The sequence below is a fragment of the Ochotona curzoniae genome, unplaced genomic scaffold, assembly GCF_017591425.1.
Source record: "Ochotona curzoniae isolate NIBS_2020 unplaced genomic scaffold, NIBS_Ocur_1.0 contig_21, whole genome shotgun sequence".
Taxonomy (NCBI): domain Eukaryota; kingdom Metazoa; phylum Chordata; class Mammalia; order Lagomorpha; family Ochotonidae; genus Ochotona; species Ochotona curzoniae.
Genome location: NW_024465322.1, coordinates 10,821,338 through 10,838,229, shown reverse-complemented (window position 1 = coordinate 10,838,229; position 16,892 = coordinate 10,821,338). Strand labels below are relative to the sequence as shown.

General features: G+C 45.0%; 1 protein-coding gene across 2 annotated transcripts in view; it reads right to left on the bottom strand.

The window, feature by feature from the left end:
* Positions 1 to 16,892, bottom strand: part of KLHL2 (kelch like family member 2) — a 49,473-nt gene that overhangs the window by 9,341 nt on the left and 23,240 nt on the right. For both annotated transcript variants that reach the window (XM_040971361.1, XM_040971362.1), the window contains exons 5-9: positions 15,295 to 15,457; positions 10,244 to 10,353; positions 6,907 to 7,023; positions 4,899 to 5,048; positions 295 to 412 (exon numbers count right to left, since the gene is read on the bottom strand). In XM_040971361.1, the coding sequence (XP_040827295.1) occupies positions 295 to 412; positions 4,899 to 5,048; positions 6,907 to 7,023; positions 10,244 to 10,353; positions 15,295 to 15,457 (658 nt within the window). The remainder of the gene's footprint in view (positions 1 to 294; positions 413 to 4,898; positions 5,049 to 6,906; positions 7,024 to 10,243; positions 10,354 to 15,294; positions 15,458 to 16,892) is intronic.

The window sequence follows — 16,892 nt, the reverse complement described above, 5'->3', positions numbered from 1 at the left end:
ATTCTGTAGGAAATTTTATCTTAAATGAAGTTTTTCAAAATATAGAGAATTTTAGAGTTATGACTTCACTATGCCAGAAATTAATCCTTAGCTTCAAAGATATAAAATCATAATGCCCAAGACAACACAAAAATGTAAAGATGAAGCCGGAACAGCTCTCCCCATCAAGGTGGTCAGTGAGACGTTTGAACCACTATTTCCTAACTGGAACTCTCCTAACTGCTCAAGTCAGACCCCGCAGAAAGGCTCAGTGTCTCTGCCGTAGGGAAGCAACACCTCGCACACCCTGCTCACCTGCCCTGCACCTCCTGGAAGGCAATTCCGCGACTTGGTGCCACCGTTCCTCCTTGAAGTCGTAGCATTCCACGCTTCGGATAGCCTTTGGTGCTTGGCCCCCAACCACCACCATCAGCTGCAAAGGCAGAAGTGGAGACACTTGAACACACAGTTCTCACATTCAGGGATTTCTGAGTCCTACAAAGACACGGGGTGGGCAGCATTAAGAAGTGAAGATGGCAGGGTGAGCCAGGGGAACAACCACCTAACCAACACCGAGAAAGCGTCAACAAGAGGGCACAGGTTGGAACTACTGCTATTATCTAGCACATTCTGTCAAAAATAAGGATTTCAGAAACTGAAACATAAGTTTCTAATCCTTCAAGCAAAAGCAGTATTTAAGCCAACAAAACAAACCAAACAAAAAAACAGCTAGCAGTTAGCGTTGACAAGGCTCCGGGATGTCAAAGGGTTTGCCAAAGACAAGATCCTGATTTCACCAAGACCAGGGGTTACAACATCAGCACACGGGAGAACAGGCTGAAGAAATGAAAGCTGTTACTGGATGGGTGAGGCAAGAAAGACACCAAGGTATTACAGGAAGATGGAAGAAGAGAAAAAAGGGAAACAAATCGATAGAAGAAGGAAGAGCCAGTGAATGGAATTAACAAGAGTACAGATTTCTAGGTTGCAAGTGAACACATCTCCCCGTATGCCCCGTGAATAAAGCCGCCCGGCAGGACAGAAGAGCCATGGCAGAAACCACAGTGAGTGAGTTCACATCAGCCTGCTGCTGAGAATAAAGCAGGCCCACACGTTTCCTCCGCAGCCGTTTCCAGGTGCCCGCCATCGCTATCTGGCCAGGACCAGGAAAAGCATTCTACGGAAGACTTATGAGCCATATCTCCATTGCCCAAGAACCTACAGAAAGGTCTTTAAACAAGACTGAACATGGACCAACTGCACAATGTGTTTTTCAGGTTAGTTATCAGATAAAATGAAGCATTAACAAAGAAAAGTTCCAATACTTGACCCTCCTACCATCAAAACAAAAAGAACCAGGCAATGGTGAGGTGGGGCAGGCAGGGGGAGTATGGAGCTCCAGAGCCGAATACAAATTAAGATCTAGCTCATCCTTAGCAATGACGTTTGAAACTTCCAACCCCGCCCCATCCTTTCACAACATTGACAGGGGCATGGATGAGGCATTCAGTGCACATTAATTCTGAAATATCTTGGACGGCAACACTCTGAACAATCCTTGAGAAAACATTCTCATGCAAAGATCTCACAATTTCTCAAACTTTGCATCTCAGGATTTTCTGTGCAACAGGTTACTTTGGCACATCAACACGAAAACAAGAAGGGTAGCAGTGTTTGCCCTTTACTCACCCGAAAGAAGTGAAACACATTGAGCTTTGGCATTCCAGGAAGCAGAGAGACAAGAGCCAGGGGAGCTCACGGGGAGGGCCGGGGAGAAGGGCCAGCAGGGACAGCTGCATGAAACCACCAGAGCTGCAACACTCTGAGCCAGGGCACTGCCTTACCACTGGGCCCCAGCTCGCCGTAAGTCCCTGCATCCCCTCAGAGCAGCAGCGGACTGACCATGCACAAGGCAGCAGAAAACAGACAGGCCCTTTTGTCCAGAAGAGTGAAATGTAAACACGTGGAGAAAGGCAAGGGACAGGGAGTTGAGGCACACCCAAGGGACCAATCCTCAAGTGCGGCTCAAGTACTCTGCTCTTTCCTTTTCCGTGACTTTTTTTAAACAGTAAATATCTTCTCCTGAAAAGCCAAGTTTCACAAATTTCTAATCAGAATTTCCAAAATGTATTCTAGGTAAACATATAAAAAAGCCCCTATATATTTCCAAATCTGAGAGCATCTGTGATGCAGATTCCAAAGTAGATCTTTTATGATATTCAAAACAATCCAAGTACTACTTAATGGGAATGCAAAACAAAGCAAGTTAGTTTAAAGTCACAAAATCAAAGCCCAATATAAGAGTACTAAGTCATTGCAGTGCTTAAAAAAAAATCTATATTATCAAAATTCTACAATCATCTCCCAGGCACTACTATCACATTTTGTTTGATCCAACTTCTTACTATCATTAAATGTATCTTTACCAGGAAATAAAAAGCGTAAGAAATGAACCCTTATTTCAATCTTACTTCACTTCATTCTCATTCTTAAGAGTTACTCTTAAATATAAGTACTGCAAACTGACAAATGGTGCTGCTCAAACAGTATCCAGCACAGGCACCCTTCTGAAAACGTGCACGGGTAAACGCGCATGGAGAAGGGATCCTGCAGGCAGAAACGCAAAGCAGAGACAGCAGCAGGCCTGCTCACGCCCTCACCCCCGGCTGCAGGGCAGAAAAGAAGAAAGCCCCAGAGGTGAACACTCCCATCACAAAAGCAAGCCTGAGTGCCAACACGTCCACTGGCAACGATGCCCCAAAGCAGCAACCAGAGAGGCCTGGGAAGCATCTGAACTCAAGAGCTGACCACCAACGCACCAAATGCCTAACCAAGAACAACTCGCAGCAAGTTTCCTAAGGATGCTTCAGAAGGCCTTCAGATATGACAGGAAAAATCAGACATGAACTTGTTTCCCAGCGGGGTCTCAGCAGCACAGCCAACAACTCCAGGAGAGAGAGTATCAAGAACGCTGTTTTGTTTGCTTTTTAACAAAGATGAAATATTTACTACTTATCTTTAAGAAGAAATTACTCAAAAAGAAATTGCAGAGATTTGTTTGAAAAAAAGTGGTGATTTGAAATTCTTGGCCAAGACTTGGAACACATTTTATAACTTAATTTTTTTTGTGAGAACAGAAGCTGACACCAAATAACACAGACGACTATGACGTGAGGAAGCCTTATAAATGGCTACTTACTGCAGCAGGTGCAGGGTATTTGGACAATGTGAACAGAAAGTCAGCAGGCTCAGACGACATGCATACTAAGGAATTTAGGGAACTAGCTAATGTACTTACTGAGCCACTTACAATTATTTTTGAAAAATCTTGGAGAACTGAGGAGAGATCAGAAAATTTTAAAAAGGCAAATACCAGTTTTTAAAACAGGATAGGAAGTGAACGCCTTGTTAAATGATGCCTTTCGTTAAGTGATAACTTAGTAAAAAGTTAGAAAGATTTTGAGCAAAGCATTCAAATCTCTAGGGGTGAAACAGAAGGGTGTGTGAAAGAAATCCTGCCAAGTCTGTGTCTAGTGGGGCCTCCCTCTCACTCAATGCTCCCGGCCACTCAGTCACTGCTGGCCTGTATGCTGGACGTGGTCACACAGGAGGAGCTTTGTACTGGGGACCGGGCCGGTGGGGGTGTCCACTAAGGTGTCAGCACACGAGTGGACCTGTCTACCAGGGACCAGGCTGGTGGGGGTGTCCACTAAGGACCTGTCTACAAGGGACCAGGCTGGTGGGGGTGTCCACTAAGGACCTGTCTACCAGGGACTGGGCTGGTGGGGGTGTCCACTAAGGACCTGTCTACCAGGGACCGGGCTGGTGGGGGTGTCCACTAAGGACCTTCCCACAAGGGACCAGGCTGGTGGGGGTGTCCACTAAGGTGTCAGCACAGAGATTACTTGGGTCCATCACACATTTTAACATTAGCTTATGACCTCAATAACTGAGCTACTAATATGCTGGCAAAAATCTACAGTTAGCTCTGAATTGAGGACTACTGTTAACACTGGGAAATACAGGAAAACAGTACCAGTGTAGATTTGAAACATTTAAAAATGTAGACTCCAAAAATAAAACTTGAAAATAAAACGTAAATAAAAGCATTGAAATAAAAGAAGTGAATGGGAAGGAGAGAGTAAGAAACTAAAAATGATAAGAAAACAACAGATAGATTCTGATTCTTCATCTGGTATTACCCCAAACACACACAAGAGTTAAAATACACACATAAGTCAACGTGGCAGAAAGTGGATCACTGTGACAAGTCACACACACAGGCTGCTCCTTGCAGAGACAAACGGGCAGAAGGACTGCCAGCAGAGACAGAAGCGACGGGTCACTCGGTCCACAAGATCAAACCAAACACGATGGCCGCAAATGCAAAGATAACCGTAGAATGCGAACTTTCACATAGAAAAATCTAAACACTGCAGATCTAGACACACGAGAAATCCACGCTTCAGTGACCACACACAGCGTGTAGGAAGCAGCAAGTGGTGTGCAAATCAGAACAGGAAGGCCGCCGGCTGAGGCGCTAACACATTCTGTGGAATACTGGGTTTTCAGTTACGCAAAAACATAACTCCCGCAGAAGTTTCCCTTCCTAGTCTAATTTTTGAGCTTAACTATTCTTTCTACCATTAAAACAGCTAGTTCGACTCAGAAGGGGCAGAAACGAGCAACCTTCTGTTCCCCACGAGTGACATCACGCAGTTGATAAAAAGATTAACTGAGTTGAACCATCCTCGCGCTGAGACAGAAAGTCAATGGAGGCTGGACTTTAACACCACCATGCACAGTCTCTGGCAGGGAGACTAGACTGATCAAGCGTGGAGACAGACGAACACAAAATGAGCAGCTGGCATCACTGTGGCTGTCTGGGAGTGCTAAGGAGTACAAACAGCAGGTCCTACTTTGGGAAGGTTCATGGGCGTCCTCAGGCGCGTCCGTACGCTCTTCATCAGCACGCGCTGCTCGCTGGGCAGCAGGTGGTACTTCATCGCTTCAATGAGGTAATCTTTGCAGGCACTGCTGTTCTTGACCAGCGCCTCCTCTTCCACCCTCTGTCGGAAAGCAGCAGACACGCACTGTGAGGGACGGCTACTTCATGACAAAGCCACCAGCGGGACAGAAGAGGCAAAAAGCAGCAACCATCCTCATTGTTTCAGTGTAGAATGCAATAGGTGGAAACTTACGAGTAAGGGAAAAAAATACGCAAGCCCTGACCCACAGAGGAAAGCACATGTGCAGATCCTTAAAAGCATGCATTACACATATTTTTAAAACTACCATTGAATTATGAACTATTTTCAGTACAGAGGCCTTCCCTCTGCTGGGCTTCTCAAATTCCTGCAGCAGCCAAGGCTGAAGCTGGCGTTGGGGGACAGGAAAGTCACTTCTTGAGCCAGCACCTGCGGCTTCCAACGTGCAAGTCAGCAGGAGGCTGGATCGTAAGCAAAGGGGCTGAAGCTCAAAGCCAGGACCTCGGAAACGGGCTGTGGCTGTCAACAAGGCCAACAGAATCACTGTACAAATACACCTTTTTAATCTCTTTAAAACCTTTTTCTTGTTATTTGCCATGATACGGTTTTGCAGGCTTGAGGATTTCCCCTCCTCCTCGTCTTCCCCCACTGTGTTCACTGTTATTTAAGCACACCATGGCAGAAGAGGTACAGGCAATGGTGGAAAACCTAGCATCCTATTATCAAAACACATTTAGCAGTTTCTTCGGGCGTACTCATTTTATTCGAGAGCAGAGATGCATGCTGCAACGTATCTTCACCTGTCAGTATGCTGGTTCCCATTATACAATTTATCTATGAATGTGTGTGTGTGTATATACATATATACAATAGACTATATAATATCTGTCCTTTGGGGATTGGCTTACTTCACTGAACAGAATGGCCACATAATGTTTACGAACACGTAGTTAACCGAGCCCAAGTTGTGGCCATTTTATTGCAAATGGTAGAATTTTATTCTTTTCAATGGCGGTGTGATGCTTCATGGAGTAGATGCACCACAGTTTCTTTGTTGACTTCTCTTTTGGTGGGCATCTGGGCTGCTTAACATGTCTTTGGTATTATGATTTTGCTGCTACAAACATGACTGTAGGTCATTTTCTCATATGCAGACTTCTCATTCTGTGGATATATGCCCAGGGGTGGGACGGCTGGGTCCTACAGTAGATTGATTTGCACGTGTCTGAACACTCTCCGTACTGTCTTTCCTATGGCTGCACTAGCCTACACTCCCACAGGGCGTGAAATAAGGTAATCCCTCCACCTCACACCAGCAGGCGTTGTTAGTAGAGTTCTGAATGTAGGCCAATCTCACTGGAGACAGGTGGAACCTCTGTGTGGTTTTTATTTGTATTTCCCCAACAGCTGGACAGCCTGAACATTTTTTTCTATGTCTATTAGTTATTAGAATTTTTCTTTTGAAAAACACCTGTTCATTTCCTTCTCCATTTCTTCACAGGTTGTTTGTTTTGCTGTCTCTGAGTTCTAAAGCTTCTTGTAATTCCCGGATATTAGTCGCCTATCTGTTGGTTGCCTTTTTTGCTCATTGATTGCTTCCTTTGCTGTATAGCAGCGTCTTAAATGCTGTCGTCCCATTTATTTATTTTGGCTTTGACTGCCTATGCTTTTGGTGACTTTTCTAACAAGTCTTTATCTATGTCTATACGTTGTAGTGTGCTTCCTATGTTTTCCTGAGTCCAAACACCAGCTAAGCAAGCTGTAGTAGTTGTTCAAATCAAATCAGAAATCAGAGAGGGAGTGGATATCTAAGAACACAGCACGGTTTTAGGAGAGGCAGCCCTCAAAGTTGTGCTCCTTCCTGTGTGCCATGGTCTGCCCTGAGTGCCATGCAGGGGGCGGAGCCACCCACTGTCAAGTGCTTGGCATATGCATTTACCTGAACCAGGTACTCCCGGGGAAGCAAAGGTAAGCGCACGTGTTCCATCAGCCGAGCCATGAACTCTTGCCTCACATCCTTATCATGGTTCACCCATGCTATTACAGCTTCAAACACCTTGCAGGAAACACAAGGAAAGGATAAAGTACAAATGAGCTTTGTGCCAAGATATCTGGAAAAACGCCTCATGTCTTACTGAGACACCCACGTTTAACTCATGGGTAGAGTATCTGCTAAACCCTAACCCGCAATGTGCTCACGGAGCCACTGGGTAAGTACTTCATTAAGCACTTTCAGTAGCTTTCCGTATTTAACAAGTACTTTATTCACTTGGCATTCGTTGAACATTTTAATAGGCACCTTACCTAATCTTACCAAAACTGTACTACTATAATAATCTAACATGTGATCTATTTCACCACAGATAAACTTTGCAAATTGAATTCTGTTCTACTTACCTAGATTTAAATTTCTCAAGTCCCTCTGGTATAAAGTACCCAAAATAATAAATCAAAGTTATATTTTGAAATGAAGATAAGATATCCTTTTTAACAATTCATCTTCAGCTTTTTCTTTAAGTTTAAAAATACTGAATAACAATGCAATGCTGGTTCCAGGGGCCCGCATTGCAGTGTAGCAGTTAAAGCCGTTGCCTGTGACACTGGCCTCCCCGATGGACACTGGTTCAAGCCCTGACTGCTCTACTTCTAACCAAGTTCCCTGCCAATGTACTAGGAAAGCAACAGAAGATGGCCCAGGAGTTTGGACCTCTGCACTTGTGCGAGACCTGGAAAACTTCTGGCTCTTGGCTTTGGTTTGGCCCAACCCTGGCCATCGTGAGAGTGAACTAAATGCAACTCTGCCATTCAAATATTTTTACCAAACAAATCAAGCATCTGCAGAATAGGTTAACTCTGTAATAGAATATATTAAAATGCAATATTCTCAAACTTAAAACTGTTTAGAAGAGCCAGAAGCAAGTATCTCCCGTGTCCTGGCTTACTCAGATGCTCAGCCATGTTGAAGGCTGCAACCTTGAGCTCAGTCCTGTCTCCCACGTGGGGGCAGGGCTCCAAGCACGTGGGAGGAAGACAGAGTCAGAAGCAGAACCGAGCCCTGACCCTGTTAGTCCAGTAAGAGACGCAGGCAGCACAAGCAGTATCTCAACAGACACATCGAACACTTCCCTTTAAGGTGAAGTTTTTACAAGCTACATCAGAAGGGCATTACTACTTATAATACATACTGAGGAGAAAGTTAATATATTCTTGTGAAGATGATGATCGTCTATATCATTTCCTTCCAAACTGACGTGTGTATCACCTGATAATCTCTAACGGATTGTAAAAATGTTTGGCGATATGCAAATAGATCTCTGGGAATGAATGCATATTATTTTGATACAGGAAAAGAGCAAGGCACTAAAAATAAAACACATTATAATTAACCTTCCTCTTTAAATCATTCTGTATGCAATTATTACCGTGCATTTCTATGTGCCAGGTGCTGGAAGTCAAAAAGTGGGCCGACAGTGTGCGGCCTGTCAAGTCCATCTTCCCGTCTGCGATCTGTCTTCTCTCACAGAGCCTTCTGCTTGGCACTGACAGCAGTGGCCCCCCTGCTGGCCCTCACCCCACTTTTGGTTCCTTCTACTCACCACCCAGACGGCAGATCCCCATGAATGGGAACTAATGCATTGTAACTCCTGTAACCCAGAAGTTCATGATGTAATCCACACGCTGACCCTAAACTGGCCTGTTTTACCAACATAGAGGGGTGGCAGTGGTGCTGTGTAATTTCTGAAGCTGGGCCCTAGAAGCCTGGTGGCTTTCACCTTGATGTGTTGAAATGCTCACTGGAGACAAGCCACATTCAATGTAAGAGGTTTGATTACTTGAAACCATTATCTACGACAAAAGTCAAGCGAGCTGCAGAGGAAAGGCAGGGATATGTCGGGGAGGTGCAGGGGGAACCCAGAAGCCAGGCAAGTGAGTGAAGGAGCCATCTTGAGTGCTGCAGACCCACATGACGCCAGACATGGGAGAGCTAAGCCTGGGACCCACAGCTTCCGTGGGGGGCAGCACAGGGAATTCAGCCAGCGGGGCTGTCCCCTGCAAAGCAGAAGGCAATACGGAGCAGGGACAGCCCATCTCCACTGTGCCCTGCATGAGTAATGACCACAGAATCAATAGGATAATAAATGGGGATTAGTCATACCACTGCAGCCCAACTCAACTGGGCTGGGTTTGTTACCCATCACAATAGCCCTCATATTCCCAGGATTCAGGACTTACATGGTATTCTCTTGGTTAAGAACCCTTTAGAGACTCTTCCTCATTGATAATGTCCCTTAAGCTGAGATGTTACCTTATGATATAATCTCTTACCACTCTACAAACATACTCTAAATGCCCATCCCACTAAACAAACTGAGTAAAATCACTTCTCCACATCTCTGTCATATGCTCCCACTATCCTTCCATTCCCATGAATCTCTACCTCCCCAGAAAACTTCAAACTCATTTTTACTTTGTTTCTAATTTAATAAAAAATATTATTCAAGAGGCAGGTATAGAGACTGAAAGAAATAAAGACGGCATGTTCCCACCCAAAGGCTGACTCCCCAATGCCCACATGGGCATCTGACTGGACCAGGCCACAGGTGGAAGCCGGGAACTCAGCCAGGGTCCAACACGGGTGTTTTGAAATCTGTTCTCAGTCACCATTATTGCCTCCCGTGGTGTGCTGACAGGAGCCTGGGCTGAGGAACCAGAACTGGGAACCCAACTCTGTACTCCCCTGTGGGCTGCAGGTGTACTAACTGCCGGGCAGTAACTCCTGCCCCAACACTGACCTTGAAGATCTGGGTCATGCATGTAAACCCTCAAGCCTATTCCCAGCAGAATGAAAGGCCCCACACTACCCTTCAAATCATTTGATATCTACTTATTCATCTGTTTACTGTCCTACCAATCTATGAGTAAAGAATTCCATTTCTCCTATCCAGGAAATTATGACAGTGTCTGGTTCAGAGTAAACACTCAAAACATGTTTATTCAAGTTGCAGGTGACTGACAAGGCAGCCCGGGATGTCAAGGGAGCAAGACACACAGCCAGGAGAGGCAGCGGCACAGAACTCTGAGGGCACAACACTCGAACATGTCACAATTTAGGGAGCTTGCTGTGACATGTACAACCAGAGCAATCTATACTGACGATCAGCTGGTCAACTGGCTGAGAGTCTCGTCTTTCAGATCAAACCAGAATCACTAAATTACAAAACAAAGTCAAGGAAATATGGTATTACTACACGCTGGGCAAAGGAAGACAGGCTCACCTTCTCCTCTGAGGCAATGGTGAGTTTGTCACTTGAGATCAAGCTGCACACCTGTTCAATGCCAAGATTGAGAAATTCTTCACTTAGCACGACATCAGCAAAATGCTGCTCTGTTTGGGAGTGAGAAAGAAAACCTGTTAATACCAAGATTCCACTCTCACAGCTTCAAGTTGCTTATAAAATATAAAGTTAGCCTAATGTAAGAATTTTTAAAAAGTTAACTGTACTTCACATAAGAATTAGCAAGATCAACTATTTTGTTTCTGCAACTGCAAAGCAGCAACAAAGGAATGGAGCTTTTTACTTTGTTTTGTTTTTCTTTAAAGAACATTCATGCATTCGCCATTTAAAAGGCAAAGTCACAGAGAGACGAGAGAGAGAGCAACAGCTTCCATCCACTTCTTCACTACCCCACGGCTACAGCAGCCAGGGCTGGGCCAGGCCAGAGTCGTAAGCCTGGAACTCCACGCAAGCCTGCCACATGGGTGCAGAGGTCCCAGGACTTGGACCATCTTCTGTTGCTTTTTCAGGAACATTAGCAGGGAGCTGGACAGGAGGTGGTGGCCAGGACTGGACCCAGAACACATGATGATGACGGTGTCACAGGCAGTGGATAAGCCATCACACCACACTGTTAGTCCCAGAAGCTGCTCTTCATGTACATCCACGCATCATAGCTCAACCTGTTTTATATGGTGGCATTTTAAATATTTATTTTAAATCACTATCAGTACAAAAGTTCTGGTAAGTTCCATGTCATAATACATCATGCAATAAAAGGCAGAGGGTTCTAGGCCATTACAGATTAAGGGTGGGAGGGATCCTGCTTTACTTGAAAACAGAAGAAACTGTAACGCCTGTCTATCTGAACATATGACCATCATATCTGTGGCTGGTATTATGACAGAGGTCAAGCCACTGCTGGTCACACGGGTATCCCTTCGCCAACTAAAGTCCCAGTTCCTCTGCTTTGGGTCCAGGTCTCTGTTAACATGCCTGGGAACACAGCAGAAGGTGGCTCAAGTGCCTGAGCCCCTGCCACGGAAGTGTTTGGTTCCCGTTACCTACAATGCATGCCTGGATGGAGTTCAGGCTCCAGGTTTCAGGGCGATCCCACCTTGGCCATTGCAGCCATTTGGGGAGTGGAGCACAGAAGATCTCTCCTCCTGTCTCGCCCTCTTTCTGTAACTTTCTGTAACTCTGTCTTGCAAATGAGTATTTTTTAAACGGATAGTTTATGATATACAGAGCTCTGAATTCCATGTAAACAAGTTATCTGGCAATCAAACTATATAACTTAGACTCAAAGACATGTCCTGAAACTAGCAAAATTAATAATTCTTATAATACTGGGGAAAAACGTCCTTGATTCAATATTATAGCCACTCTTCCCAAAGACAAAAAAGGTTCTATAAATACTATTGGTAAGTTAAAAAAAAAATTAGAGCACTATTTACAAATTTCTTGCAAATCCATTACTCATGCATGAAAGACAAACTCAAAGGGCACGCGGTTGTGGCTTTGGAGTCAGGGACCACAGGCAGAGAATCCGTCTGCCCTGACCTTGCTTGCACAACTGTGGGCAATTAGGTAACTCCCCTAAGCCTTGGTGTCCTCATCTGATACGGCGAGGACAACAGAAACGCCTTACTTAAGAAGACCTCAGTGAAGTAAGCGAAGAGGTTTATTCAACATCTAGGACTGCATCTGATGGACACTGAAGGCACAGTGATACAGCTCACAGTGAGAGTGCAGGCTCTGTGCCCAGGCATCCCGCTCTGCCTGAGCTGTAGCTCACAGTAAGAGGGCAGGCTCTGTGCCCATGCATCCTGGTCACCTGAGCTGTAGTTCACAGTAAGAGGGTGCAGGCTCTGTGCCCATGCATCCTGGTCACCTGAGCTGTAGTTCACAGTAAGAGGGTGCAGGCTCTGTGCCCATGCATCCTGGTCACCTGAGCTGTAGTTCACAGTAAGAGGGTGCAGGCTCTGTGCCCATGCATCCTGGTCACCTGAGTTGGAACTCTTGGGTCCCACCGCTTACTAACGGTGTGACTTTAAACAACTTTCATTCCTGAATTTCCCTATCTACACATCAGATATAACAATGCCTCCACGTAAAAAGGTTATAACAAGGTCTGATAATAGCGGTTAACACAAACACAAAAACTGAGTTATAAATCCTAGACCAGAAAAGTAAGCTTTCTGACCTAGAAGCATGGCTGTCTGCCAGTCGGCACTTGCCAGCTCTCCTGCAAGATTCTGCCAAAACAAACAGACTCTTTCAAAACAACTTAGTAACTTTTCTTTCTCAACACCTTAATTCTCCAGACTTAGCCAAAGTCTTGCTGACCTGTATGTTCCAAATTCTATTTTCTGTATGTAATACATTAGATTCTTCTCACTCCTCTGTGTGTGCGTGCACGCTTGTGCTGTGTGTACAACATGCATGTTGACAGAGTCCTCTACGTAACTACCAAAACTGAACAAAATATCTCTCTTCTATAAGTGAATGGATGAATAATGGTAGTACAACCAAGCACTGGATCACTGCTCAGCAAGAAAAAGAAATGGGTTACTAAGCCATGAGAAACCACATGCATATTGCTAATTACAGTAGTTGAAATGTATTGACAAAATCATAATATGGCTGCTTTAACAAATGTACATCACCTCACATCAATTATCAAATTCAAAACATACACTTTCAAGCTATCTCTAAGTCACGTAACACTTTACTAAAACATGCCTGCTCCTTAAAAACCCCTGCTGTTGCTGTACTCCTACACCAAGTTGCGCTGTGTTTGAAAAAACAAATATGCAGAGTAGCCTGAACATGAAAGCCACTGTCTGGCAAAATCGGGTGTAAATGAGTTTACTGTAGGGCGTGCTCTTCCTGTACATACAAGGGGGGAAAATCATGGAAAAAGTTAAGATATAGTTGATACAAAAACACTTTAGATTCATGCACAGATTTCCCATAATTCACATCCTTCGCAATGCCTGGGAGGACACAGGGCACCCCAGAGTCTATTGAGTAAATCCTCTCCACCGTCAGTAACCTAGCTCTCACCCTGTTCCATTTCCAAATCTTTCATTCGCACAGTGACACACCATTCTACTTACAGCACACAGCTTCACTGGGACGTTAGTAATCTGCCTTCAGGAATAAAGAGCAGACTAGTCCTATGTTAACTATTAACTATGTTAATAGTTCCTTTTCTCTGAATTCTGTAACTGCAACAGGGCCCAATTCCCAGTCATAGAAACAGTATCATCAATATGCAATACACATTAAACATACATACAACATATGATATACATATGCATTCTTCCATCTATAAAAAGATGCTTCGGCAAGCTCGGGGAGGGGCGGATGCTGTGGTGTGGCCGGGGACACTGGCACCCCTCTGAGCATTGAGCTGAGTCTGCCCGCTCCCTTCCTGCTCTGTCCCAATGCACCTGGGAAAGCAGCAGGCGCTCCATGTGCTCGGGCCCCTGTACCCATGTGCAAGACCTGGAGGAAGCTACTGGCTTCTTCTGGCTGACCTAACTCTAGCCCTTGTAGTCACTGGAGAGTGAAATAGTGGATGAGATTCTCTCTGTAACTTCACCTTTCAAACAAATGTGTTTAAAGTTTATTTTTATTGGAAATGTAGTTACCGAGAGGAGAGAAAGAAAGATCTTGCAACCACTGGTTCACTCCCCAAATGGCTACAATGGCCAGAGCTGAGCTGACATGAAGCTAGGAGCCAGAAGCTTCTTCTGAGTTTCCCAAACAGATGCAGGGCCCAGGGCTTTGGACCATTCTTTGCTGCCTTTCCAGGCCATTAGAAATGAGCTGGGTGGAAAGAAGAGTAGCTGAGACACGAACAAGCATCTATATTGGATCCCAGTGCTTAAACTGGGGGGATTAGCCAACTGAATCATCATGTCGGTTCCAAATAAATAAATTTTTTAAAGTTCAGACAGAACTCTAAGGATGTTATTTTAGTACAAAAATTTCGAAACTACACAGTTTCTTCACAGTATAAATTTTTCATGAACTTTTTAAAAAAACGATTTACTTATTTTGTTTGAAGTGCGAGATAAAGAGATTACAACTACTGGTTCATTCCTCAGATTGTCACAACAGCCAAGTTTGTCTCCAGGCAGAAGCCAGGAGACAACAGATGTCTCCAGGTCTCCCATGTGGGCATCAGGGGCCCAAACACGTGGGCCATTTTCTCATGCTTTCCCCAGGCGATAAACAGGGAACCCGATTAGAAATGGAACAGTCAGGACTCAAGCCAGCACTCATATATGGGATATTGGCACTGAAGGGGAATGGCTTTACCTACTGTGTCATAATGTCTGACCCTCATGAACTTCTTTAAAGTTTTATTTAAAAGACAGAGTGAGTGAAAGTGAGAGAGAGAAAACGTTAATATCCTACTGATTTCCTCCCCAAATGGCCCACAACAGCCAGGGCAGGGCCAGGCCAAGGCCATGAGCCTGTAATTTTACCTGGGTCTCTGGGGCACAAGCCCCTGGGCCATCTTCCGCTGGTTCTCCACGTGGGGCAGCTGGGTCTCCATCACTGCCCACAGGAGAGAAGGCACTGCAAGTGGCAATGTAAAGTGCCACACCACAGCACTGCCCCTCTAGCAGTTCTAGGAACATGGACAGTTTTGGTGGAAACTGAGGAAAAAACAGCTCATCTCAGCACAAAAAACTCTCAACAAAGCAGGGAGAGCTCACATGTAGTTTATGAAGACGTAAGTAGGGTTCATAATAAGCGTAAAAGCAGAAAGGATTAATTCTTGTAAGAAGTGTCATTTAGTTGGCATAAACTCATTCACCTTTTCCAGGGAAGAATCCTCTGTGTCAGTGAGTTAACACTGCAACAGATTCCCCAACAATCAGCACCTATTTCTACGGGCAATCTTCCATTATGCTGTACCCTCAAGGTAAGACTTTGCACTTACTTTCCTAAATCCAGGTCTAGAAACAGGACACAGCCCTACGGAGACCTGTAGAGACTCCATGAAGAACACCCCAACGGCTCTCACTTGCCTGCGTAGGTGTTGGCCTTGTTCAGGAGGTCTGTGCATGCGTGCATATCCGCAAAAGCTCGGATTCCCAAGCAGTTGACAGGGTGAAGCTGGGATTCCAAAAATTCACAGCAGGTCTTCTTCACGTCCTGTAACTGCAACAGGCCAGCTGCCGGGAGAAGTACCTGCAACACACAGGAAAGGCCACTGAGGCGACAGCTGCGAACCCGTCCTGTCTGGGCACGGCTTGCACACGAGAGGGCACAAGCAGGCCAGCCACTCACACCCAGAGAAGCCCAAGATAACAACCGTTGGCAGGAATGGTGATGGTTCTGCACTCCCCTGCCTAACCTCTCTGCGCATGCCAGACGGACGGGCCATTTTACAAGCACAGAATGTTCCTCTGCATTTTCAAACCAAGCTTGAGGCTGCTTAGGGCGCTACGGGCCAGTGCAACAGCCCTGTCTCCTCGCTCAACGGGGCAGGAGCAGCAGTGACTTATGGGACGTGGGGGCAGGATGACACCTGTGACAAAAAGGCTCGTTTTGTAAAGGCTTTTGTCTTCCTGGTCTCAGGGACAATGACCTGCTTCCCTCAGCAGGTGGACATTGAAACCAGCGATCCTGCCACAAGCACACAACATCTCTAGAATGTCCAAAAAAGACAACATGAAAGGTAACTAACAGCAATTTTTACGTTGGTATTTCTAGTCAAATAACTAGGCAGTTTTATACTAATGAAAGGTTATTGGTTGGGATTTAATCATCTTCACTATAAGCCCTACAGCCAACACTACAACAGCTTTTCAAAGACACCAATGATGAAACATCTTTCCGTTAAAACAAGAAAGGTGTTAAGGAGCAAGTCTGAAAGTCAAGCTAAGGAGAGAAACTTCATTTTTAAAAAGTTATGTAACATCTGCTTTCTTTTATGAAAGTCAAAAAGAAAAAAAAAAAAACCCACACCTGTTAGTACAACAGTCAGTCAATTTTAGAGAAGATTACAATGGCATTGACAACTAGCAGGCTGTGTGTTCCCGCAGCTGATGTTCTCACGAGCCACGCTGCGGCTGCAGCACAGCCGGGCAGGGCACTGAGGAAGGCAACTCGCTCCCTGAGCATCCGTGATGTCCTCCACGCCAACACAACCAGCTGTGAACGCAGTTAACAGTGCATCTGTGTGAGAAAGCCTGTTTCCCTCACTCTGCAAGGGAATGTGTGTGTGTGTGTGTGAGTGTGTGTGTGCGTGTGCAGGCACACACACACAGCACACATAAACTTGTGCACCAACAGCCACAAATAAAGTAAAATTAAGAACTTAAATGGGTGAATCTTTCTGTTTTATCTCAATTTAGCAGCAACTAAATGTTTTCTCTAAAAACGCAAACAGTATGTAGGTAAGTTTTCCCTCAGAACTTAAGAAAAATAAAGTATAAAAAATATTGTTACATCAAACCCACTGCACAACACATACAGTGTGCTACACTGCTATATGAGAACGACTCTCCATGGATGGCTTTAATTGGCTGATAATTTTCCAATCAGAGGTTTCTCTTTGCGGGTATAATTGTACTCGGAAGCAAAGAAGAGAACATTCCAAGATGCTTAACAGTGCAGCCAT